The following is a 26,386-nucleotide window of genomic DNA, read 5'->3' on the forward strand; positions in this document are numbered from 1 at the left end:
CACTTTTCTCCTCCAGCTCAATCTTATAGTTTTCCATCGCGAAATTTCATAACTTTATCAAAATAGGGTTGCGCTCAATCTTAGATGTTAAGTCCTTTACTTTAGCTGCTCTACAACGGGGGGGGGGGCTGACTTCCTTTTTATGCCTCCCCCGCTCGTTCCGAATTCTTTAAAAATTTCTCGCCTTTTTTAATCCAAGTTCCGATTACTCACGGGTTATGCTTTTAAGTCCAAATTTCCAATAGAAGAAGTCAGCGCTCTCCGTCGAATGGCATGCGGCTTCGCTCGGCAGGGGAAGCGGAGGACTCAAAGCACCCCCCCGTCACCCGTTCCGTAGCCTTTAAAAAGGCTCCTTCGCGGGTCGGGGGGGGGGCTCAAAAGGTGCCAGCCGAGTCACCATGTCCATGGGTTTCAGCGCCCATGGTTTTTAGGGGTCCCTGCGTCACCGGCGCGGTAGGACCCAGCCCCTGCCGAGCAGGCTCCCTCCGGAGCTTGGAGGGAGTCCGCCATTCGGCGATGGCGCCAACCCGGAAGTCCCTCCTCTTCTTCTTTTGGCAGCATCTCACAAGCACCTTTGGATATCTGCCTCTTCATGTTCTCTCCACCATTCTCTGTTGTTTGTTTCCTGTACATGTCTTTCTGTCAAGCCCCATCCTATATTTCTGCATCTGATTATGCCTGTCTAAGTTCAGAACCTTACATTTGTCCCTATTTGAATTCATTTTTTTAGTTCGGGCCCAATTCTCCAATCTGCTAAGGTAATCTTGAATCCCGATTCTAACTTCAGTTCTAAATTGATTTGATGGCTGCAAACAATGGTGAGCTTTGGGTGGTGGTTGGTCAGTGGTGAGCAGGAAAGATCTCCTAAATCTGTTCTTAAAGATATAGAATTGAGGGGTGAAAATGCATCTTATCCAGGGGTTTGCATACCCTCCAACATTCCTTTGATGAAAATAGGGATGTCCTATTCCATTATTATTATTATTAGTATTAGTATTAGTAGTAGTAGTAGTATACTTATACCCTGCCCATCTGACTGGGTTGTCCCACTCTGAGTGGCTTCCAACATATATAAAAAACAAAACATTAAACATTTTTTAAAAATACTTCCCTACACAGGGCTGCCTTCAGATGTCTTCTAAGGGTTGTATAGTTACTTATCTCCTTGACTCCAGACTTTTTGCATGACTCCATACGCTCCAACATTTCTCCAATGAATATAGGGACATCCTAAGTAAAAAGCAGGACAGTCTGGGATCAAATCAGAAACCACGATGACCTCTATAAATCTGAGACTGTCCTTGGAAAATAGGGACTCTTGGATGGTCTGGGTTCGATCCCAAGGTTAATGGGTATACGTTAAATTCACAATATATTCAAAATCTCATTACCCTAGGACCCTGCTTTCTATAAGGCAGTTGGTGAGGGGAGGGCAGAGCAGGAAGCAAGGCCAAGAGCTTGAAAGTGCATTTTATGCTGGATCCACTCGTGGTTACCCAGCAAAGAGAGAGATGGTAAAACCACAGCCTTGCTTCCCAGGAAAGGACTGCTCATCACACTGGCACCAAGAGTGGTGGGGTTGCTCTTGCAGGATCCTGCTGGACAATCCAGCTCCCTGCAGGATCTCACAAGAGCATCCCCACCTTGTCTGTGCATAGTTGCAATTGCTCAAATTAAATGGGCATACCTGTAAGATGTGGGCCTACTTTAACTCTGTGCTGTTCTTTGTAGAGTACAGCAATACAGTGGTACCTTGGGTTACATACGCTTCAGGTTACATACGCTTCAGGTTACAGACTCCACTAACCCAGAAATATTACCTTGGGTTAAGAACTTTGCTTCAGGATGAGAACAGAAATCGTGCCGCAGCAGGAGGCCCCATTAGCTAAAGTGGTGCTTCAGGTTAAGAACAGTTTCAGGTTAAGAACAGACCTCCGGAACGAATTAAGTTCTTAACCCGAGGTACCACTATACGAGGAATGGACAAGCTCACCTCTACTAGCAGTCATCATGATTGTTTATTAAACTTTCTATTTTATTTTTTGTTTTATTAAACTTTTAAATGACTTTTTAAGACTTTCAAATGTCCGATGTGCTGCATATATGTTTTCTTATAACCCTGCAGCATTCCCGTAAAGCAGGCCAATACGTTTCTCCTCACATGGAGAATGAGGTACAGAGAGAATTATTTGACCCCCAAACCACTTTTTGAGTTCATGACAAGTTTGAATTTGGGCTTCTTGGTTCAGAGCTCAGGCTCCCAGCTACTTTGTCCCATCATTAAGCGTAGGAGGCCAGAGATCAAGCACATGCTATGCATTCAGAAGATCGTGAGTTCATCTCTGGTAGCTGTTTTTTTTATATATATATCAGATGGCAGGTGATATGAAAGGTATCTCTGAAGAGATGCTGGAGGTAAAGAATTCACCTGCATGAGGGAAGGGCAAATGTCAGCACTACAGGATCTACTTGAGGTCCATCAACCCAAGGCAGTAGTGAAAGGGCAGGGTGTGGTGGACATATATTTAGAATTAAGAGGATGAAAGTCTCCAAGCACACAATCAGTTTAGGAATTGGTTCTGGAATCACAGCCAATTCACACAAAAGTCCACTCCAGGTTTTCCCCAAAGCTTTCCATGTATCAGACAGCTATAAGTGTGTGTGTGTGTTGTGTGTGTTTGTGTGTGTGTGAAGATGGGGAGAGCCTTTCATCATTGCTTTCATTAAACCACTGGGAGATATGAACACTCCTGAATCTACTTCAAGTCACTCAGAAATCTATCCATGTATCTCCTAATTTTGCAGTGCACTTCTCAAGTCAAGTGGTGATTTCAAAAATGGTTATACTAGTGTAAAGTATGCATAGAAATGAGTGTGCCAGTGGGAAAACTCCCCACATTATATTAGGTAGGGCTGCCATATGTCTGGATTACCCCAGACATTACCAGCATTTCAAAGGTGGAATTGAGGTCTGGGGGGAATTTCCGAAAGGTGGCGCTTTGTCATGGATCTTAGGCAAGTCAATTGAAAAAATAAATAAATCACATTTTTGGTGTCTTTGTAATAATAAAAAGGGGGGTTTTCCTAAAAAGAAGAAGCTCAGGACACTTTGGGTTGTCCTGGTTTTTGCTTTTTTAAATATGGCAACCCTACATTAAGAAAATTGCTTTGCATAAATGTGTATTTTTGGGGAAAATACATATAAAAATGTGTATATTAGGAGGAATTGAGACCAAATGCTGAGAAATTTCTGCAATGACTTTTTAAATTGCAAATCATTGTAGAAATGTGGGGAAATGAACTTAATGCTACAACAAAATGGAAATGAGGTAAAAACCAAAATTGACAGATTCCACTGTTCATCACTGACTGCTTTTCTTGCTTTTGTTCCTTCTGTCTCTTCTAACTGCAATCTTTTGGTTTGAGAGTCTTATCTCTCCATCCCTATTTTCTTCTCCCCCTGTCAATCTGTGACTTTGTAAGCTCCCTGGGGCAGAAACCTTTTCTGCCACCACCACCCTGTGAATTGTTATTTTGTAAAGTTCTACCTCCAATGATGGCATTGCACTAAAACAATCGCAGAAAAAGAAGTCCTTTCTAATTGTCATATCCTTTGGAATTGAATCCAACAGTAAATTGCATAAAGTAGTGGACTCAACTGCCAGGTATAGACTTTTGTGTTACGCCATTAATGCTGCCTTGCTGCAAAGGGATCCTTTCAAGGATTCCTCGTGGCACTGAAAAAATATTCCGGTAGAGCATTAAGGAGTTTGCTTCTGAAATGTGTTTAATGTAAATATGCTGTCAGATACCCTTCAAGTAATTGACAAGAGCAGATGATTAGCAGTGTTCTCAATAGTGTTTTTGCATAATCTTACATTTTGACAGAACTCTTCAGCATCGCCTTATTGTCAGCACTCCGCAATCAGGAATATTTTTCTTCTTTTTCTTCTTTCCTTGACAACGTTTACTTTGTCATTACAAATCTTGTAAATGGTCATTTAACTTGTTCAGTGTGCATGTACAACTTCCAATCGGAACACATCGGCGGGATCTTCCTTCACAGGGAGGAACTGTCAGCAAAGCAAATTTGGTGCATCTCGAAAGAAAGTAGGTTACTGGCAGTTTAAAAAAATAAAGGGAAGAAGGAAGGAAGGAAGGAAGGAAGGAAGGAAGGAAGGAAGGAAGGAAGGAAGGAAGGAAAGAGACTAGCCCACATTTTTGAGCCTTTCTTATTCTCTGTGTATGCTGATCTAATCCTAAAATACCTTCGGTGGAACCATGAGCCAGTTCAAACCTATATTAACTGCCCATGATTTGTCTTCCTTTGATTTCTGAACTTTTTATAACTTGTACCCGAATGTGTCGACTGATTATGTTGAAAATTATTCCACTGGAAGGATTGCCTTGCACTGTATTCATTTATTTATTGGCAGAATTTGTAAGCCACTTTTCAGCATTTTGTGACGTTCAGTTAAATAGTGTTCAGTAATGTTCTCTGTTATTTGAGTGTGGCTCCTTACACAGCTGAGACAGTCCCATCCATACACAAGAAGGAGATATCATCTGGTTGTTGTTGTTTTTTTGGGGGGAGGTGAGATTCAGAAGGGAGGATCCAAAACCAGGCCAAGGAAAACTAAACATGCTCATTGGACATGGAATGTTTGCCGGCTTTGGTGATGGAATGAAATGGAAATTCCTGGAAGAGCGTATTCCTGTAAGCTGGAGGACTCCACGCCACAATTTTTTGTTGCTGGTATCAATAAAGTATAGCTCACAAAGCTTGAACCACAATATCTTCACTGTACAATGGTTGATTCACTTTGGAATTCCTTGCGCATTGACATTAAGCAGGCATAGTCAGTATTTTCTTCCTTTAGATACCTGAACATGATTTGTTGATGGCTGTTTTTAAATGTGTTTTGAACATTTTATAGTGATTTCAATTGCTGTAAATATATTTCTATTTTATTTTAAATGGTACACCCACACCCACACACACCATAGATGTGTTTGCTGTCCAGGGCTCCTTTGGGAGGAAGGGTAGGATATAAGTTTTAGAAATAATAAAGCCATAATAATCACTCGATGTTACAAACAGAAAAGAAGAAGAATGTGTGAATCATCTTTACGAGAGAGCAGAGCTGGCCATTACTTAGGTCATGCTTAGACAATGGACTAGCCTTAGGTACAGAAACTAGGACTGTCCTGAATAATGCTGGGTGTATATTTAAAACCACTGATGGATATTCCATGCTAAATGTTCTAAACCAGGCAACAGATCCTGGGTTAAGGCAGAGGTCAGCTTTTGAAGCTATGTGAGCAAATATAGACAGGGCCCTGGCCCCAAGTAGCTTAACAGCAACAGGAGGAAGAAGAGAACAAAGTAGGGAGGGAAGGACCTGGCAACTCCAGTGCCATTTTCTTAAAGACCGGCTGCAGTCAAGAATGAGTAGCACAGTGGTAGAGCACCTTTCTTTGCATTCAGAAGGTCCCAGGTTCAATCCCTGCCATCTCCAGGTAGGACTGGGAGAGACTCCTGTCCGAAACCTTGGAGAACTGCTGCCAATCCGTGTAGACAGTACTGAGCCTGGTAGACCATTGGTCTGGGTCAGTCTAAGGCAGTTAGTTCCCTGTGTTATACTGACGGGCCAATGGTCACATGGAACAGGTGTGTTTGAAGGTGGGATCTGAAGACAGGAAAAGAGGTGATACCATGTGAAATGGACATGGATTTTATTTTTAAGGACATTAGAGCCTATGCTACCCTTTTCATCACCATGCAGCGTAATCAGACTACTCTAAAATCCAGCCTCTGTGATTCATAATGGTGTACTCTATACTTCACATAAATAGTCAATATGATAAACTTTCTCCTTTATTTGAAGCATCACTCTTGTATCCTCAGCCCCTCTTTAATCTATCTCAATGGATTTCCGGCTCGTATAGATTTGGTCAGTGACAAGGGTTAGAGTAGTCTTGTAGAACATTTACTTGTAGCTGTGAAAAAGCCCACATTCATCAGGGGATTAAGTCGATCAGATTGTCCCAGGGATCAATGGGAGGCTTGCGTGATCCCTCTTAAGGCTCTAATGCATTCAACCTTCTTTTGGTGAACATTCATACACACACACACATACACATTTCTCCGTCTTAAAGCCATTTATCTCAGAATGTCAAATCGCAATAATTAACCATTATTGATCTTAAATTCAATTAACTTCATTAACACAGGTCATGATGAGGGTGTTTGCAAGGGAAAGGCATTGGACAAGTGCCTTTTTCTTCTGTGACATTGAAGCTCACAACTGGAACTGTAAAGTGTTCTCTTCACATATTGTGCTGAGGACACCTTTTTTAAAATTTTAAATAGAGGTAGCTGTGGTTGGCATGATGGAAACAACATCTTCATCCCATTCCTGGTTGTCTTTAAAAACCTGGTTGCCTCACCTCAAATAAGGTATTGCTAAGTTAGAAAAAGGTTCAGAAAGGGGCAACCAAAATAATCAAGGGCATAGGGTGACTTTTCACCTTAGAGTGAAAATAGGGGCATGGATAGAAGTATATAAAATTAATAATAATATATTGTTTATTGTTGCTGTATTGTCCATCATGGTCATTTCAACCACAGAACAAAATATACATTATGCATTAATGATTAATAAAATTACACATGGCATAGAGAAAGCGGATAGTCTTTCTCCCACTCTCATAACATTCAATGAAGCTGAACATAGGAAGATTCAATCTAGATTGAAAGCAGCATGCTGAGGATGAGCATGAACAATTCCAGATTTAGAAAAACTTCATTTTTGCACTGAAAATGGGTTGGTATGTACACAGCTTCTATCTCTTGGGAGGTATGGTCGTCCCTCTTCCTATTCTGGTTTAGACACAAATTAAAGTAAATGATCCTGAATTCCTGAAAGAGTGCCGCCTTCCCTACAGACCTTCTCAGGCACTGGGGTTGGCTGAGGGGGCCCTCTTGGTAGTTATTCCACCCTCAGAGCCTCATGGGTAGTGATGGTGGCTTGGGAGAAGGCCTTCTCTGTGGTGGCCCCTACGCTGTGGAACTCCCTTCCCACAGCACCTTTATTGTATAGCTTTCTGTGAATGCTGTACCTCTTGTTGTTTAAAACTGTTTTTAATATTGTGTTTCAATGTTGTAACCCACTCTGGGACCTTTGAATGAAGAGAAGGGATACTACTACTACTACTACTAATAATAATAATAATTGCATTGTTTTGTCATACAGCCGGCATGTCCAATTCCTGAGTTCATATCGTCCCCTGACTAAATGACTTTTTATCTGTGGACCTAGTTCCTCATCATTTTGGAAGTGTGATAACTTGCTTTATGTGTCTTTTGCCAGTATAATGAAAAGGTGCCCGCCTGCCTAATGTCAATTACATCAAGTGAACATCCAGTTTGCCTCATTTAGGTTTTCAAATACTATAAATGAGCAGAAATTGTGGGGCAATTGGCTGGGCTGGAGTGGGGTGATGGTGGACAGAACGTGAATTTCATTTAGACGCAAGAGTTCTGAGAAGTTTAAAGGGTCATTTTGCTGCTTGCCTTTCACGTCTCAGTTCTGCCATTCCAAACATGACAGTGGTGAGAGAGTCTAGAAGCAACATGATCTGAATGTCCCTTTCTGATTTGGATGGAAGAAACTAAAGTTTCTTCTGAACATCTTGTGAAGAATCATAATAATTAGAGGCATATTGAGTGCCCTGATTCTTGGGTCTGCTTACATCCTAAGGTTGGCTGTTGGCCTTATATCCGTTTCCTTCAGTGGACTGGCATTTTCCAGAGTGATTAAGACATGCCACCGAAAGACAGGCATGAAATGGGAAGTGATGGCATTTGGTATTTCTGGAATCAGTTCAGAAGACAGATTTGGTGACACATTTATCTACTCTTCCTCCTGCCTACTTAAAAACTTGCACCAAGAGGAATTTTGGGTAGCCCGAGCAGGGTGCATCTAATGGGTGGGTCTCCGAAGCATACTCTTGGGTGTGTGGGTGAAGAACCACCTGTCACCGATCTTTTATTAAAAAAAAACCAAAAAACCCAGAAATATTCCTATTCCAAGAAATGCTTCTTCTGTATGTGGAAATGGTACTCACTGAAAAGCTTGGTGTTCTTTAGGTTTATCAAAAATATTTACAGTGGTACCTCGGGTTACATACGCTTCAGGTTAGAGACGCTTCAGGTTACAGACTCCGCTAACCCAGAAATAGTACCTCGGGTTAAGAACTTTGCTTCAGGATGAGAACAGAAATCGTGCTCTGGCAGTGTGGCGGCAGCAGGAGGCCCCATTAGCTGAAGTGGTGCTTCAGGTTAAGAACAGTTTCAGGTTAAGTACGGACCTCCGGAACGAATTAAGTACTTAACCTGCGGTACCACTGTATTAGGTGGGACAAATCAGTGCTCTAGAGGGGGAGTGAATCCACTGGAACATAAGAACAACCTTCTGGAGCAGGCCAATGGTCCATCTAGTCTGGCATTCTGTTCTCACAGTGGCCAACCAGATGTCCCAAGGGGAACCCGAACATCAGGGCACTCTCCCCTCCTGTGGTTTCCAGCAACTGGTATTGGAATCCCTAGTACCTTGATCCCCAAGAAGCATGTGATTATTTATTAATTCTTGCCTTCCCCCGGCACAAAAAAATACTAGCAATTCCTTCCTACCTTATCATTTGTGAAGCATCTTGATAATCTGTTTTCAGCTTAGTAGGCTAGATAGATTTGGTGTTTACAGTAAGCCTGCAACTTATGCACATTTAACTTGTGTGCATTCGGCTTTGCATGTGTGGCAGAATTTTAAAAATAAAAAGGGGGGCAAGGTTCCAGAAAAAATGACTTTGGCAATCCCACCCACCATTGAATCCAATGTGTTTTGACTATACCCGATTTTGGCTTTAGGCGCGATCCTCAGAACCTAGCACCCACATAGGTTGCGGACTTACTGTATATCATTCTGACTCAATCATTTACCGTATTTTTCGCCCCATAGGGCGCACCAGCCCATAGGGTGCACCTAGTTTTTTTTTGGGGGGGGGGAATAAAGAAAAAAAAATCAGAGTTCTCTGGGAAGAGATATTAGAATCATAGAATCATAGAAACATAGAGTTGGAAGAGACCACAAGGGCCATCGAGTCCAACCCCCTGCCAAGCAGGAAACACCATCAGAGCACTCCTGACATATGGTTGTCAAGCCTCTGCTTAAAGACCTCCAAAGAAGGAGACTCCACCACACTCCTTGGCAGCAAATTCCACTGTCGAACAGCTCTTACTGTTAGGAAGTTCTTCCTAATGTCTAGGTGGAATCTTCTTTCTTGTAGTTTGGAACCATTGCTCCGTGTCCGCTTCTCTGGAGCAGCAGAAAACAACCTTTCTCCCTCCTCTATGTGACATCCTTTTATATATTTGAACATGGCTATCATATCACCCCTTAACCTCCTCTTCTCCAGGCTAAACATGCCCAGCTCCCTTAGCCGTTCCTCATAAGGCATCGTTTCCAGGCCTTTGACCATTTTGGTTGCCCTCCTCTGGACCCGTTCCAGTTTGTCAGTGTCCTTCTTGAACTGTAGAGCCCAGAACTCACCTGGAGTACACAGTACTCCAGGTGAGGTCTGACCAGAGCAGAATACAGTGGCACTATTACTTCTCTTGATCTAGATGCAATACTCCTATTGATGCAGCCCAGAATTGCATTGGCTTTTTTAGCTGCCGCGTCACACTGTTGGCTCATGTCAAGTTTGTGGTCAACCAAGACTCCTAGATCCTTTTCACATGTACTGCTCACAAGCCAGGTGTCACCCATCTTGTATTTGTGCCTCTCATTTTTTTTGCCCAAGTGCAATACTATACATTTCTCCCTGTTAAAATTCATCTTGTTTGTTTTGGCCCAGTTCTCTAATCTGTCAAGGTCGTTTTGAAGTGTGATCCTGTCCTCTGGGGTGTTAGCCACCCCTCCCAGTTTGGTGTCATCTGCAAATTTGATCAGGATGCCCTTGAGTCCATCATCCAAGTCGTTGATAAAGATGTTGAATAAGACCGGGCCCAAGACAGAACCCTGTGGCACCCCACTAGTCACTCTTCTCCAGGATGAAGAGGAACCATTGATGAGCACCCTTTGGGTTCGGTCAGTCAGCCAGTTACAAATCCACTGAGTGGTAGCATAGTCAAGACCACATTTTACCAGCTTCTTTACAAGAATATCATGGGGCACCTTGTCAAATGCCTTGCTGAAGTCAAGGTAGGCTACATCCACTGCGTTCCCTTCATCTACCAGGCTTGTAATTCTGTCAAAAAACAAGATCAGGTTAGTCTGACATGACTTATTTTTCAGAAATCCATGCTGACTATTGGTGATCACAGCATTCCTTTCTAGGTGCTCACAGACTGTTTGCTTAATGATCTGCTCCAGAATCTTCCCTGGTATTGATGTCAGACTGACTGGGTGGTAATTATTTGGGTCCTCTCTTTTCTCCTTTTTGAAAATAGGGACAACATTTTGATAGGGGCCTCTTAACAACTTTCAGCACCTTAAATAGTCTGCAGGTCCCAGGATTCCTTGAAGGAAGCTATGACTCTTTAAAGTGTTATGTTACTATTTAAAATGGTTAGTGCAGATGGAACCTTTGGTAACAATTTTCATGACATTTCTATGCAGCTTCCTCATTTTGCCTAATGGTAGGACTGGTCTTGATAGTGTAGGATAAGGGAGGAATGGAAGAAGGCTGACTATTTCTTTCTCAGTAATTTTTTATTTTCCCCTGTTCCTGCTTTCCTCTCAGCTTAGAAGAAGTTTAGAAGCTATAGTCTGATATCCCTATAGAGCACAGCTAACATATAAAAATGAAGTTTTGTGCAGTGGTAGTTTTTAATGTGCCATATTTTCCAGAGACAGAGGCCCCCTGAAAACCTAGCCAAATATTCTTCTTAAAATGAAAAAGGTATGATTCATAGCCTTATTCTTCCCACTCTAATCAGTTAGCATATACAGCCCAGAGCACAGACTCTCTACTGGGCCAGATCTTGGAGCGAGTGCAAATTGATGGCACTGTGCAGAATCCTCAATTTGATTCCAAATCTAAGCAGTGTGTGTCCAAGGTTTCAGTCACTAAATCAATAAGGAATTGCTTGTTTGGGCTTTGCAAAAATCCACATAGTCTGGAAACTTTTCCAGGCGACTGCGCACATGACACATGTACACATTTCAATGAAGTTGAGGGAAGGATTCCAATGTTTGGGCTTTGTTCTGCAAATGTGAAATAGTAATAAATAGGGTCATGATTGTGTTCATATCATGGTAGAATTTACACGGCATTTCAATTGCTGCTTTATTGGCCCCAAAGGGTGGAAGATAGAAAGCAACTATGATGATAGCAACCTTTGTCAGAATTCCCAAACTTGCATGTTAACCTATCTACAACCCCTCAAAAGCCAGGTTTTATAAACATGGAATCCCAAAAGATGTGCACTCAACCTTCTTTTTTAGGGGAAGAGGTAATTATTCTTACATATCCACCATTAACAACCTTTTTACTGCCTCTTTTGACCCTACTTCTAAAACCAGAAGAACAATCTTGGGCCCAGAAGGATTCCAGAACAGGTAGTTCATTACTGTTAGTATGTGTACCAGTTGAACTCACCAGAGAGTGAGAGACCTGGGCTAACACTCTTATACAAATGTTGTCATACAAATTCATGTAGTGTGCCTCGGTTTCTCTGCTGTGTTTCTCTGCTTCTCTCTTTCACACACAGAAAGAAATCTGAGCATATTGTACTAACTTGAATAGTGGTGTATTCAGAGAAAGAAGTCCTTTAACCAACAGGACCAACCTGAGGAGATACGCTGCCTGAAGTGAAAGGCAAAGATAGCTTCTCTTTTCCAATTTCATTTAAGGAAGCTGGATGAACTGACAGCTGCGGACAGAGTTCCCCACGGTATCCAAAGGCAACAACCTAACTTAGGGGCAATAGGGCAAAATGTGCATAGTTGCAGGACTTAGAAAGTTACTTTTGCCCATGAAGGTGGCAATCTGTGGCCCTGTGATGCAGGACAGTACATAGAGTTGTGTAAGAATCAGACTAAATTGTGATTGACTACAGCAGAAAGTGGGGTTGGCATGGCAGTAGGGTAGTGGTATCGCTCTACATTCCACCAACCTTTGCTGTCAGAATGGTCTTCTGTCAGGGTTAGGAAACACCTCAACCTTTTTCAGGGTTGAGAAGCACCTCAACCACCTGAGCCAGGTGCCCAACATCTCACTGGGTGACCAGGGTGAGAAATTCCAGCCATGCAGAGGCCCTAAACTGAGCTTAGGGCATGCCATGGCCTATCTCTCCCCTTGCCACAGGGGGGCTTCCTTCGATATTTTGATCCTGCCTCATGACATCTCCACCAATATGCAGAAGTCCAACCATCACCTAGCAAGAGTAAGCCTGAAATCATTGAGGGAATGGTAGGGGGGAAACCCTACCAATAGGGCAGTTAAGGTTGGGAGAAAAATTCATTTCTGGCCCTGTCAACCAGCGACCCAAGTAGCTCAGTGAAATACTAATATTGAGGGAGGGTGGGATGGGAAGCTCACTAGGGGCAACATGGCCCTAAGCACATGTGAGTGAAGCCTTTGAAGGCCTTCCTCCTCCTCACGAGATGCCACAGAACGATGCCACCCTGCAAGATCTCATGAGAGGGCAAGGGAGATGCCACCCCCAGTGGGCAAAGTCAACCCACACACAGTGGTGCCTGGAGCCAGGCTAAACAGTTATGGAGAATCCTAGGAACTGCTGCTTGTTAAGGCTGCTAAGAATTATAGCTTGGGGTGTGAGCCCCCTTAAACTACAGTTCCCAGGATACCCCATGACTGTTAATAGTTGTATAATAGTGCTTTAAATGAACGGTTTGGATGTGACCTAGATTATGCAAAAATAAAATAAGACCATAGGTGTACATTCCTCATCACAAACAACCCCTGTGCCCTGTCAAATCTGCATTCAAATAGAATTGTGTTTTCAAAGAGGTCAGAAACTACAACCGATTATTTGCAGTTACAAATCAAGCACCCTAAAATGAACAGTTGAATCAACTTGTGTCACTTCATACCACACACTTTTCATTTGAGGCGGCTTACACATTCAGCTCCAAGTTTTCCAGTGATTAGCTATCAAGTGATGTGTTACCGAGTGATATGTGTGAGAGAAAGCAAGAACAGGCTCTAAACTTTCTCAAGCTGGGTGGCTTCAGGCTTAAGAGTTTGGACTCCTTCTCTTGAATACATCAAAACAAAGATGGAAGGGATTGAAAGGGAAATTGGATGCATAACATAAATTTGCAGAGTTCTGTGTTTGGTAACTGCTGTAATAGAAGAAAACACGTTTTCTGTTATCGCTCCCATTGTATCCTCATCTGTGTAATTGTCTTATTTGAACGCATAGCATTAACACATTTGACTTGCAGTACCAATCAGGAATCATGGGATCTGGCTTGTTAAATACGCCCAAGGCATGGCTGCAGCTCAGAGGCTCTGCTTGCAAAAGTTCCCAGATTCTCCAAGTAGGGTTAGTGTAAAATCCTGGGGAGCCACTGCTAGTCATTGTAGATCAGCCATTTTCAGCCTTGGGACCCCAGAGATTGTTGGATTACAATTTCCATCATCCTTGACATTTGGCTGAGCTGGCTAGGGATGATTGTTTTTTTAGTCCAAGTGACAACTGAAGATCCGAAACTGAAGAACTCAAATGTACACAATGCAGCTCCCACCTTTGAGAGTGTGTGGAGGCACATTTGTCACATCCCAACTACTTATGCCATAACCTGTGTGATCTCTGTGCTTCAGGTAGTCATCTCTTTTTCAGGGGATGGAGCATAGATGCAGTGAGGGCATTGGGGTTAAAGGTTTGTGCCAAAAGTGAGCTTTGAGGAGGAGTTTGAAAGGAAGAGTTGGTGTAGACTCACAATTCTGTCGTCGTTTCCATTAGAAAGGAAAAAAGAGACCTTTAGATGGTTGAATGTGGTACAGCTGAAAGAAGAGGTAATATGAGTTCTAGGTCTGAAGGTGGCAGGGAACAAGGCCACAGAGGGCTCCGAAAGGAAGGTTGAGAAATTTGTGGCAGTTCTGGGAGCAGGCAGGAAGGCAATTTTAATGATGGGCATGCCCTGGGCTATGAGAGGAGTGATTTTTGTCATCAGAGTGAAAGGTCTGGAGAAAGGTGAGAATTAAGATGGGGCAGTGGAAGAGAGAAGAAGATAGGAGATACAGAGCATGAACCTATTCTATTCTATTTTATTATGTATTGCCAAGTGGACAGGGAAGAGGAAGGGCCTTATTTTTGCAGTGTTGGAAAAGGAGAAGCAACTTGACCTGGAGATGAGGATGGAGGAGAATTTTCAGTTCCTGGACTAGTATACAGATTGCAGTCTAAAGCTCTAACACTTCTCTGAATTTCGCAGTGCCATTATCGACTGAAAATGTACTGGAATATGTAAAACTGTAGGGTATCTTAGGCTAAAATATATTTAGAAATGCATACATTGAGATATAATACACATTAAAATTTTGTGATAAAATATGCATTTAAACACATATCCGAATATGGATTTGCATATGGATTTGTGAAAAGAGCTTCTCAAGTTCACCCAACTCTCCATGATGCAGACTCTTGGAAATGAATACTGGCCCTCACTCAGCCTGGAGCCCTCCAGATGTTGTTGGAGTACAACTCCCTTCAATTCTGACAGGTGGCTTTGCTGGATGAGTCTAATGGCAGTTGTGGTGGTGTTTTTGCTGCCATTATTACTTAAAGTGTTTGTACCCTGCTCTTCAGCCAAAATGGCTCCCAGAGTGGTTTATGTACAATCAGGTAAAACAAGCAGGCAAGCCAGTTCTTAAATAGTAGCTTTTATAATGACCAACTGGCATAGAAACAATTCAGGGTAGGAGTTACCTGATGGAGCTGGTCTTTGGGCAGACCTGTTGGAACAAGGCCTTCTTCTCATCTTTCCTGCCGAAGCAGCCTGATGGAAAAACATGAATTGAGTTTGAGGGTGCTGCCCCAATCATAGTAGTGTGGTTTGTCAATGATCTTTCAAATTGCAATTAGTGCAAACTGTGATTTGAAAGGTGGCTTCAGACTGACTTTTTAGCCCCCAACAAAGCATGGTTTGAGAACTGACTCAGACCTGGACATGAAAATAAGCTGTTTTTGTGCCTGAATCCTGCCATAAATATCAAGAAGGTCACTTGGAGAGGTGGGATTGTATAGAAGGATAGCATGTTGTTGTTATTATTGTTGCCCACCCTGAGACCATAGAGTGAAGGGTGGGTAATTAACAATAACAACAACAATGATACTAGTCAATATAATGTTGGCAGGTTTAGGGAGTGTGAAGGATGGAAGCCATATTGTAAGGGGTCAAAGGAGTGCTTGGTGGAGAGACTTTTGAAACAACGAGAAGGAGGAATGTGTTGCATGCCACTCCCTGCCAACTCCACACACACACACACACACACACACACACACACCGACCTCCATGTGTTGGGTAGAAGTTCCCAAGGAGGAGACCACACATGTTCAGCTGAATACAGAACTTCTGCTCAATGTGTGGAAGACTGAGGGGTGATGGGATGAGCAGGGGGAGATGGGGACAGCAACATCAAGTGTGGGACTAGGTGCTTGTAGACCATTTCTGTATAACCATCGAATGTGTGATACATAATTCCTGAAGAAGGCTATGAAGGATTCTTAGAGTGGTGGGGTTCAGGGCAGTGAAGCAGTTAATGTGACTTACTCACATTTCTGCTGGCTTCAGAAAGACTTCATACAAAAGAACCAGGAGTTAGCAGCAGTTGTAAAGCATGAATCAAATCAACCCATTCAAAATTAATGTTCCCGATGTTTCTGGTGAACAGAGTAATAAGCATTGCTATCAATCCATCAGTCTTTGGGGTAAGTCTCCCTGCAATCCACCCACCGAACCAACCAAGCACACACATACATACACACACAGTATTCAATACACTTCTGATACTCTTGCAAATTCCAACATGGGGATTCCATATAGATTCCTAATTACAGAATCCGTTGATTCTACTACCTGTACATATGTAGAGTAGCATGTCTCATTTGCTATGATTTGAGTCTGAAAATAGTTGAAGATATCTGAATGCATATCTTTTCCCTGGTTGCATTGTCTGGTTGTGAAGAACAGCAGGGCAGGGAGGCAGGCCTAGTAGAAATGTCAGCTGGCTAAATTAATGAGGAACAGATCTATCAAGAGGCTGAGTAGCAACTGTTTTGGATAGGCAACAACAGTGGAGAGGTGTTACCTTCAAACCCTTCTCTAGGGATTTCCAGAAGTACCTCTTTGATCACTTTGGAACAAGATGCTGAACTAGTTGGACAGTTGGTCTGTTCCACTGGGGATCTCTTATGGCAGCCTTGGCCAACCTGGTGCCCTTCCGAGGTGTGGGACTACAACTCCCAACAGTCCCAGCCAGCACACCCATGCTGCTGGGATTTCAGGACATAAGGACATAAGAAGAGCCTCCTGGATCAGGCCAGTGGCTCATTTAGCACTGCTTCCTGTCCTCACAGTGTCCAACCAGATGCCCACAAATGGAAGCCCAAGCACAGCAGCACTTTTCCCGCAACTGGGATTTAGAGGCATTCTGCTTCCAACAGCAGAGGTAGAACATTGCAGTCATGGCTAGTGGTCATCGATAGCCATCTCCATGAATTTTTCTAATCCTCTTTTAAAGCCATCCAAATTGGTGGCCACCACTGGGCAAGTTCCATAGTTTCAACTCTGCGCTGTGTGAGAAAGCACCATATTTTTCGCTCTATAAGACGCGCCAGACCACAAGGCGCACCTAGTTTTTGGAGGAGGAAAACAAGAAAAAAAATATTCTGAATCTCAGAAGCCAGAACAGCGCAGTGAAAGCAGCAATCCCTCTTGCTGTTCTGGCTTCTGGGATAGCTGCGCAGCCTGCATTCACTCCATAAGACGCACACACATTTCCTCTTACTTTTTAGGAGGGAAAAAGTGAGTCTAATACAGCAAAAAATATGGTACTTTCTTTTGCCTGTCCTGAATCTCCCAGCATTCAGCTTCTTTAGATGACCCCAAGTTCTCGTAGTATGAGAGAAGGAAATTTAATGATTTTAAATAGCCACCTGAGTCACCGAAAACCTTAGTGCAACCTCAGACCACCATTTCTCATCCTTGAAAGAAAACACAGTGCAGTGCAGGATCTCTGTTGGCTTCCCCTGTAGCTTATGGCGAGTAAATATTGACAAAGTAGTCTAAAGAGCAAACACTTTGACATTTGTAATGTCCACTGGAAGATCTTGTATATATTTATTCTGGAAGAATAAGGGCAGCATACAAATTTTCCCAATCTCGCTTCTGCTGTCATTCTCCTTGTTCTTGCTTCATGTCAAGAAGTCTTTGCAATAGTAATTGGACATTTGTAGCACAAGTAATAGAGATGTTGGATCTCTGTTAGGGTAATATTTCCACATTGATTCACCTGATGTCCCCTCCTAGCTTTTCCCTATCCAAAATTAATTCCTATTTAAGAAGAAAAAAGAAACTCAGGACTTCAAGTCTTCCAGGAAGCCCTTATTACTGATTGTTGACTACTCTTGTACTTCCTATTACTTACCTAGTAAGTACCTAATACTTGCTATAATTAACAATCATAATCATAATTTATTACTTGTCCTTCACCCTAAGGTCCCAAGGCATTGAAACACAATATGAAAAACGGTTTAAACCAAAAAAGCAACAAACATAACCTAAAAAGAAAGAAAACAAAGAATAATAAATGTGAACTATAAATTTTCCTTGCATTTTTTGTTTTGCTAACAAATCAACAACATTATTTATTTATTTGGAGGGGGGATAAAAACAGCTTACAATAATAAAAATGCAATCACAAAAATAAGGTGTGGAAATTTGTACAAAATTTAGAAATTAAGAAACTGGGAGCATGGAGGGCTCTAATGGTTCGTGGCTTACGTTCTGGAAAAAGTATCAGGAAATTCAGAACTCCAAAACCCAGAGCAAAATGAGGATGTAAAAAGGTTTGAACGTGTCGCTGCTTCTGGGCTCAAAACGCCTTCTGCGGCTAAGACCTCACTCTCAATGTAATCCCTGCCTTTCTAAGCAGCCCCAACATGCAAATATGAGCTTTTAATTTTCTTGTAATTGAGGCACTTTTGTTGTTGTTGTTTGTGAGATTTTTTCCTTTATTGATGTTTTTATGTTTTATTAAAGATTGGTTCTCAAAAATGTAATGAGTAAAAAAAAATCTGGCTTAATTTAAATTGTGAATCTGTCTGTTAAGAAATACATTAGGGGTAGGAGAAGCATAAGACATATTAATTGACAGACAGGAACTGCTGTCTCTGAGGTTGATACAAGTAATTTATTACTTTAGAAATGAATGCCACCTCCAGAATGTGCTTCATTAATTTCAAATTTAGTTTTAATTTCAAGCTGTTGCCCCTTGAGAAGAATAAGGTGGCAAATTATGTTCGAAGAGCAGATTTCTCCCCCCCCCTTTCCTCTTGCTTGGAAGAAACACTAAATTTTAACTGTTTAATTTTAATAAATAAATGTGGTTCTTTGAGTGAAATATGCCAGCTGCTGATATATAACATGAGACCAGCAATTGCTAACGCCAATTTTCTCTCTTTGCTTTTCCTTCCTCTTTTTTACCCTGCTAGCTTATGTTTCGGATGAACTGAAGGCAGCAGCAATGGCAGAAGATGACCTAGAACCCGACGACAACGTGGTCGATGGAGAACCTTCTGCCAAATACGCCTGTCCGGAGAAGGACTTCACTAAGAACTGCCAGAGCTACCAGAACTCTCCAGCAGCCGAGTTTTCCAGCCATGAGATGGACAGCGAGTCGCACATCAGCGAAACCAGTGATCGCATGGCCGACTTTGAAAGCAGCTCCATCAAGAATGAGGAGGAGAGCAAAGAGGTCTCCATCCAGCTGGAGGAGTCTGTTGTCTCGGACAGCTTGGAGCAGATGAAAGCTGTCTACAATAACTTCCTCTCTAACTCCTACTGGTCCAACCTGAACTTGAATCTCCACCAGCCAACCTCTGAGAAGAACAATGGGAGTAGCAGCAGCAGCAGCAGTAGCAGCAGCAGCTGTGGGAGCGGCAGCTTTGACTGGCATCAGACGGCCATGGCAAAGACACTGCAGCAGGTCTCGCAGAACAGGATCCTTCCTGAGCCTAGCCTTTTTAGCACAGTCCAGTTGTATAGACAAAGCAGCAAACTTTATGGCTCCATATTTACTGGGGCCAGTAAATTCCGCTGTAAAGACTGCAGCGCTGCCTATGACACATTAGTGGAATTAACGGTGCACATGAATGAAACAGGACATTACCGGGATGACAACCACGAAACAGATAACAATAACCCTAAAAGGTGGTCCAAGCCTCGTAAGCGCTCTTTGCTCGAAATGGAAGGGAAAGAAGATGCTCAGAAAGTCTTAAAGTGTATGTACTGTGGCCATTCATTTGAGTCGCTTCAAGACTTGAGTGTGCACATGATCAAAACAAAACATTACCAAAAAGTGCCTCTGAAGGAACCCGTAACCCCTGTAGCAGCAAAAATAATCCCAGCCCCAAGAAAGAAAACATCATTGGAGCTAGAACTTCCAAGTTCTCCAGACTCCACTGGTGGGACACCAAAAGCAACAATCTCTGATGCCAGTGATGCACTTCAAAAGAATTCCAATCCTTACATCACACCGAATAATCGCTATGGACACCAGAACGGTGCCAGCTATGCTTGGCATTTTGAAGCAAGGAAATCTCAAATTCTTAAGTGCATGGAATGTGGGAGTTCCCATGATACTTTGCAGGAGCTCACTGCCCACATGATGGTGACAGGACATTTCATTAAGGTCACCAACTCTGCCATGAAGAAAGGGAAGCCTATCATAGAGGCCCCTGTCACGCCAACGATCACGGCTTTGCTTGATGAGAAAGTACAGTCCGTGCCCCTGGCAGCCACCACTTTCACGTCTCCTTCCAACACTCCCTCTAGCATCTCCCCAAAATTAAACATGGAGGTAAAGAAAGAAGCTGATAAGGACAGAATCACTGCTGATGAGAAGATGAAAGACAAGGAAAAATCAACTGAGGATGAGGAAAAATATGATATCTCCTCAAAATATCATTATTTGACTGAAAATGACTTGGAAGAGAGTCCCAAAGGGGGACTGGATATCTTGAAATCTTTAGAAAACACGGTCACGTCAGCTATTAACAAAGCCCAGAATGGCACACCCAGTTGGGGTGGCTATCCCAGTATTCACGCTGCCTACCAGCTGCCCAACATGATGAAGTTGTCCCTAGGTTCGTCGGGGAAAAGTACTCCTTTGAAGCCGATGTTTGGAAATGCTGAAATAGTATCGCCAACGAAAAGCCAACCCTTGGTGTCCCCGCCCAGCAGTCAGACGTCCCCTGTGCCAAAAACCAACTTCCATGCCATGGAAGAGCTGGTCAAGAAAGTAACCGAGAAAGTGGCCAAAGTTGAAGAGAAAATGAAGGAGCCTGAAGCAGGGAAGCTATCTCCGATGAAGAGAGCAACACCTTCTCCATGTAGCAGCGAAGTCAGCGAGTCCCTCAAGATGGACACTTCCAATGACATTGGGTTCAAAAGCCAACAGAATAGCCCTGTTTCACAGAGGGAGAGCTGCAAGGACAGCCCAACAGGAGAACCAGTGGAAAATGGTAAGGAGCTTGTCAAGACCATCACAAGTTCCTTGAGCAGCAGCACAGCTATTATCACCGACCACCCTCCAGAGCAGCCATTTGTAAACCCATTAAGTGCATTGCAGTCTGTCATGAATATTCATCTTGGGAAGGCAGCTAAGCCTTCCTTGCCTGCCCTTGACCCAATGAGCATGCTTTTTAAAATGAGCAACAGCCTAGCAGAAAAGGCAGCTGTGGCCACCCCACCTCTGCAGTCCAAGAAGCCAGACCACTTAGACCGTTATTTTTATCACGTCAACAATGACCAGCCCATAGATTTGACGAAAGGGAAGAGTGACAAAAGCTGCTCTTTGGGTTCAGCGCTTTTGTCATCCACATCGGTGTCTTCAGCATCCTCTTCATCTACAGTGACAACGGCAAAGACATCTGCGGTTGTGTCATTCATGTCAAACTCGCCGCTACGCGAGAATGCCTTGTCAGATATCTCTGATATGCTGAAGAACCTGACAGAAAGTCACACATCAAAATCCTCCACGCCTTCCAGCATCTCTGAGAAATCTGACATTGACGGGACTACAATAGAGGAACCGGAAGAGGCGACCCCGGCTCAGAAGAGGAAGGGGCGCCAGTCCAACTGGAACCCTCAGCATTTGCTCATTCTTCAGGCACAGTTTGCAGCCAGCTTGCGGCAGACATCAGAGGGGAAATACATCATGTCGGACTTGAGCCCTCAGGAGAGGATGCACATTTCCAGGTTTACGGGGCTCTCAATGACCACTATTAGCCACTGGCTGGCCAATGTGAAATACCAGCTCCGAAGGACAGGGGGGACAAAGTTCCTTAAAAATTTGGACACTGGGCACCCGGTGTTCTTTTGCAACGACTGTGCTTCCCAAATCAGAACTCCTTCGACGTATATCAGTCACCTTGAATCGCATCTAGGTTTTAGGCTACGAGACTTGTCCAAACTGTCCAGTGAACAGATTAACAATCAGATAGCACAAACAAAGCCGCCCTCTGAAAAACTGTTGGCACCTTCGCCGGAGGAAGAAATAGGGACCTCCTACCAGTGTAAACTTTGCAACAGGACTTTTGCAAGCAAGCATGCCGTTAAGCTCCATCTCAGTAAAACACACGGGAAGTCTCCAGAGGACCATCTTCTCTATGTGTGTGAATTGGAAAAGCAGTAGCATTTGCTTTTGACACACACCCAAACCACAACGACAATTGTACTTGGCTTTGAGGAAAACTGTCCAAAACAAACAAACAAACAAAAACCCGCCTTAAAGCTCCCCTTTTAGTTTCTGTTCTTGGCACATAATTTTTACTTTAACTCTGGGGTGTCACTCTTGGCCTGAACGACTTCTCTCTTTCGTTGTATAACTGTACAGTGTTTAATAGAGGTGCATAATCAGCTGTTGTTACTGGTAAAATATGAAGGTTAAAACGCAGTGGTAAGTGTTTGGAACTTTGTGTAAATTGGGGTTTAGTTGCTGTGCATCCCTCCGATGCCTTGAGCTGCATGCATTAACAAGACAGTTTAATTAAGCATTTATTAACTAATTCTAGTGCACTTTTTCCATGGTGATTCAAGTGTGCTGGTCATTCTCACCCTGTAAATTTTTAGCCCTCTGAGTACTTTGAAGCACTTTTGCATTAATTTGGTTTTTTTAAAAATAAGAATAATTATTATTATATTAATGAAGTATGTATATGTTTTCCTTTTTTACAACAACAACAACCCCCTTACAGCTGAGGAGACATTCAAGCAAATCTAAGAATGGGCTTGAACAAGACGTGCCACAGTCCATTAGTTGGTTGTGCATCTGGCTGGTTAATGTTTGAAGGAGAGGATTCACCTGGAGAATGCAGACCAGTTTCTCCTGTGTGAGTTTCCCTTTGGCTGTTGCATGGAATTGCTACCAGCTTTATGCACAAGTTGCTTGAGCAGCTAGGTGGTGGCACTTCCTGTGATGTCCAAAATCACTTCTGTTTCAGGGATCCGATACCTTGTTTCAGCACTTCCAGTATCCATAGTCCAGATTGTTCAGCCTGTCTTCGCCCAGACTGGCCTTTCTTCCCTTAGTTCTTATGGCTGGTGTGGACCAGCAGTCCTCCCAGCTTGGCTTTGTGTGATGTTTGCTTGAACTTTCCACAGGCAGCAACTGATGGAGTGGCGCTGCTACGCTGCTCACCTCACCTCCACCCAACTGAGTTGCTACAGCATATCGGGATGGAGTGGAGAAGGGGAAAACCAGTGGCAAGGTCAGTGTGGTGCAAACAGGCTGCAAGAGCCCTGGATTCACTCTGCCATGTTTACACTGCACTGATCTGACCACCACCACCAAGGCCCTCCTCTTCTCTGTCCCAGTGTGGTGCTGAGACTCAGTCGGGCAGAAGTCAGAGCAGCAGTGGAGCCCTGCCACACCACCTGCTGTTATCCACAAAGAGAGCTACTTTTCTTTCTCTGAGACGTGTCTTGTGAATCTGGTTGTAGGCTACCGTGCCAAATGGGGACCATAGGATGCTCCTTCTGGATATGCCTTTTGTTGGAATTATCTATCGCACCCCCACAACCGCAGGGGTGGCACCCATCGTGAACTTTCAGGCTATATTATTTTCACATTGAAACGTCGATGTATATATATATATATTGTACAGATTTCAGAATCCTCATATGGAAAATGTGATTGTGGACAATGCCATTTCTTCTTCTTCAACGTTTTTATCAAGGGTGAATTTTTTTGTACCTAATATGCTCCAAGTATAAGTGGTACCTATAAATATATAAATATATATATAAATATATAAAATAATATTGTATATTTCTTTTCTAGGTCAAAAGGTTTTCTTTTAACATCTGAATAATGTAAATTATATGAAAAGATACACTCGATAGCATTTATAAAGTGTTCAAAAAAGAGAAAAACATTATTCTTGAAGCAAAGTATGCTTGTTTTCCTTTTGCTATACAGTACATCTATATTGATAGAGGTTCATGTTTAAATTATACATATTTATTTGTTGTTTGCTACCTTTTTTAAAAGAAAGAAAGAAAGAAGAAGCATTCTGATAAATGAAGCCACGGACTGGCGTGCATTACACCTAATTTTGCACAACATGAATTTTAAAGGTATTTATTAGTAAAATGAATAATAATAATAAAAATTCAAAAGTGAAAAAATTCAAAATCAACTCAGTGCTCAAAGGGTTAAATCTATTTGGGGGTGGAAGAATTGAAGGGGGAAAAAAAACCTTGTACTGTATTTCATAAACATTGATAAAAAAAGCCTTTAAAATGTTTGTACTGTAATACTTTGCTTAAAAGTTACAAGGCATTCTGTGATATACCCTCTTCCACTTATTTATATGCACTCTTGGTTGTGTTATTTCCTATCGTAGAATGCCTTTCCACCTCTCTCTCTCCCTCCCTCCCTCCCCCCCTCTCTTTCTCTTCTTTTCAGTTGGTAACTTTCTGTTTTGTTCTCCCTAATTATTCTCCCAAGATTTCATACTGCAGTTTTATCTTTAGGCATATGAAAGGTAACCCGTGGTTACCAGCACACTAAGTGATTCTGTTCGTCTCCATTTTTGGCAGTTAATTTGCAGAAGTAACTGACAGCTGACACCATATGAGAATCTATGTGTACAATATTGGCATGTAAACAGCACAGACCCAGAATCGCACCCTCTGTGCCCCCTCTTCCGTTGTTGACAATGTGGCACCATTATATGACTCTTCATATAACCTTCTTTCTTTTCTTTTCTTTTTTCTACAGCCGCATTAAAATTGTCTTTTTTGCTATAATTTTGTGTTGCGTTCACAATTATATCTGATATGTGCTACGACTAACGAGCACATTAAAATTAAATTGTATACTTGCTGTTTATGACTGAAGCTTAAGGAGGCTCCTTCATCTGCCAGGTGTTGGCAGACAGAAATCTATACATAAATCACGGGAGTTTTTGTGAACTTTCGCATTTAAAGAGCAAGGGAGCAAATATTCAAAGGCTGCCTTGAAAAAAGGGGGGGACAGAATGAAATGGAGGTTATATCTCCCCTTTAAACCTCCAGAAAGATTGACTGTAAAGAAGAGGGTTTATAAGCAACATTTTGTGAGGAAGCAAATAGATCGTTTGCAGAGCTGTGTATTCAAACCAAATCAGATCCTGATACGCAATGCCTCTTAAATGCATTATTAGTGTTCTGAGAAGCAAGGAGCCCTGGCAGGTTCCTCCGTGGATTAGAGAACTCCTTCCATCTCCTTTCAATTGACATGGAGAAAAATCCCGAGACTTATTGTGGCAACTTTTATGATTTTCAGGATGTTTCCACTTTTGCACAAAATTGATAGCAAGGAAAGATAGGAGAATGAATGAGCACATAGACAAACAAACGGAGACATTTATATGCTAATGGAAAACTTTTACTGGCACTCACGTATCAGTCTAACAAAACCACACGAGCTGCCATTTTAATCTTCATTAGCATACATGAACTGCAGCTTCCATATGCAAAGACGGGACATTGGGCTAGCAAGGCAGGCAGACAAAGCAAACTGGTACACTGCAACGTTACATCTTCTTTACATTTTACAAGGGAACCCTGAATCTTGGACTTGATCCAGACAGGACTTAGGGGATGCAAAACCAACAAACTGAGGAAGGGAAATGGGCTGCCATGCCAGGTTCTGGCAGCTGTGTCAGAATATTTAGAAAACCTGTAATCTGTGCCTCAAATGTAGCCTACTGTGTGAGGTTACAAGTCACATGACATTTTGCCCTTGGCCCTAGTCACCGTAGGCATGTGGACCCCAGAAGGACATTCTTTAGAGCAGGGGTCAGGAAACTTTTTCAGCAGGGGGCCGGTCCACTGTCCCTCAGACCTTGTGGGGGGCCAGACTATATTTTAGGGAAAAAATGAACGAATTCCTATGCCCTACAAATAACCCAGAGATGCATTTTAAATAAAACCACACATTCTACTCATATAAAAACACCAGGCAGGTCCCACAAATAACCCAGAGATGCATTTTAAATAAAAGGACACATTCTACTCATATAAAAGCACGCTGATTCCTGGATCATCCGTGGGCTGGATTTAGAAGGCAATTGGGCTAGATCCGGGCCTTACTTTGCCTACCCATGCTTTAGAGAATATGGTCCTCTCTCCCCCGGGATACAGATTGGCTAACCCTGGCACAGCTACATTGAATCCTTTGCAGGACAGATGTGGCAAGTTCACTCAGTCCCTTACAACCCCATTACGAAGCTACCAAACCTTCAGATGCCTTATGGGTTGGCTGATGTTGGTGGGTGAAAGCTATTCAGCTTGCCACTAAGTCCATCATACCTAACACCAGGGCTTTTTTTCAGCCGCAACTTGCTGCAACTCAGTTCCGGCACCTCTCAGGTGGGCACAATAGACATTATATGAGAACAAGGGAGACGTTCATGGTGAGTCCGGGCACCTCTTTTTCTAGAAAAACAGCACTGCCCAGCACAATATCTACAGCCCAGTTCGTCAACTTCCCTGCACAACAGCTCCAGTTAAGCCTGCTTTTGCGGCTTGAGACATCTGCCCTGCCCATTTTGCAGCTCCTGGGCCAGTTCACGATACAGGAG

At 42.8% G+C, this 26,386-nt stretch overlaps 1 protein-coding gene across 2 annotated transcripts in view; it reads left to right on the forward strand.

The window, feature by feature from the left end:
* Positions 1-24,569, forward strand: part of TSHZ3 (teashirt zinc finger homeobox 3) — a 114,634-nt gene extending 90,065 nt beyond the window's left edge. For both annotated transcript variants that reach the window (XM_081870181.1, XM_081870182.1), the window contains exon 2: positions 18,749-24,569. In XM_081870181.1, coding sequence (XP_081726307.1) covers positions 18,749-21,951 — 3,203 coding nt within the window. In that variant the 3' untranslated portion in view covers positions 21,952-24,569. The remainder of the gene's footprint in view (positions 1-18,748) is intronic.
* The last annotated feature ends 1,817 nt before the right edge of the window (positions 24,570-26,386 follow it).

This window comes from Podarcis erhardii, assembly GCF_964252035.2.
Source record: "Podarcis erhardii genome assembly, chromosome: 7".
In the NCBI taxonomy this organism is placed as follows: Eukaryota; Metazoa; Chordata; class Lepidosauria; order Squamata; family Lacertidae; genus Podarcis; species Podarcis erhardii.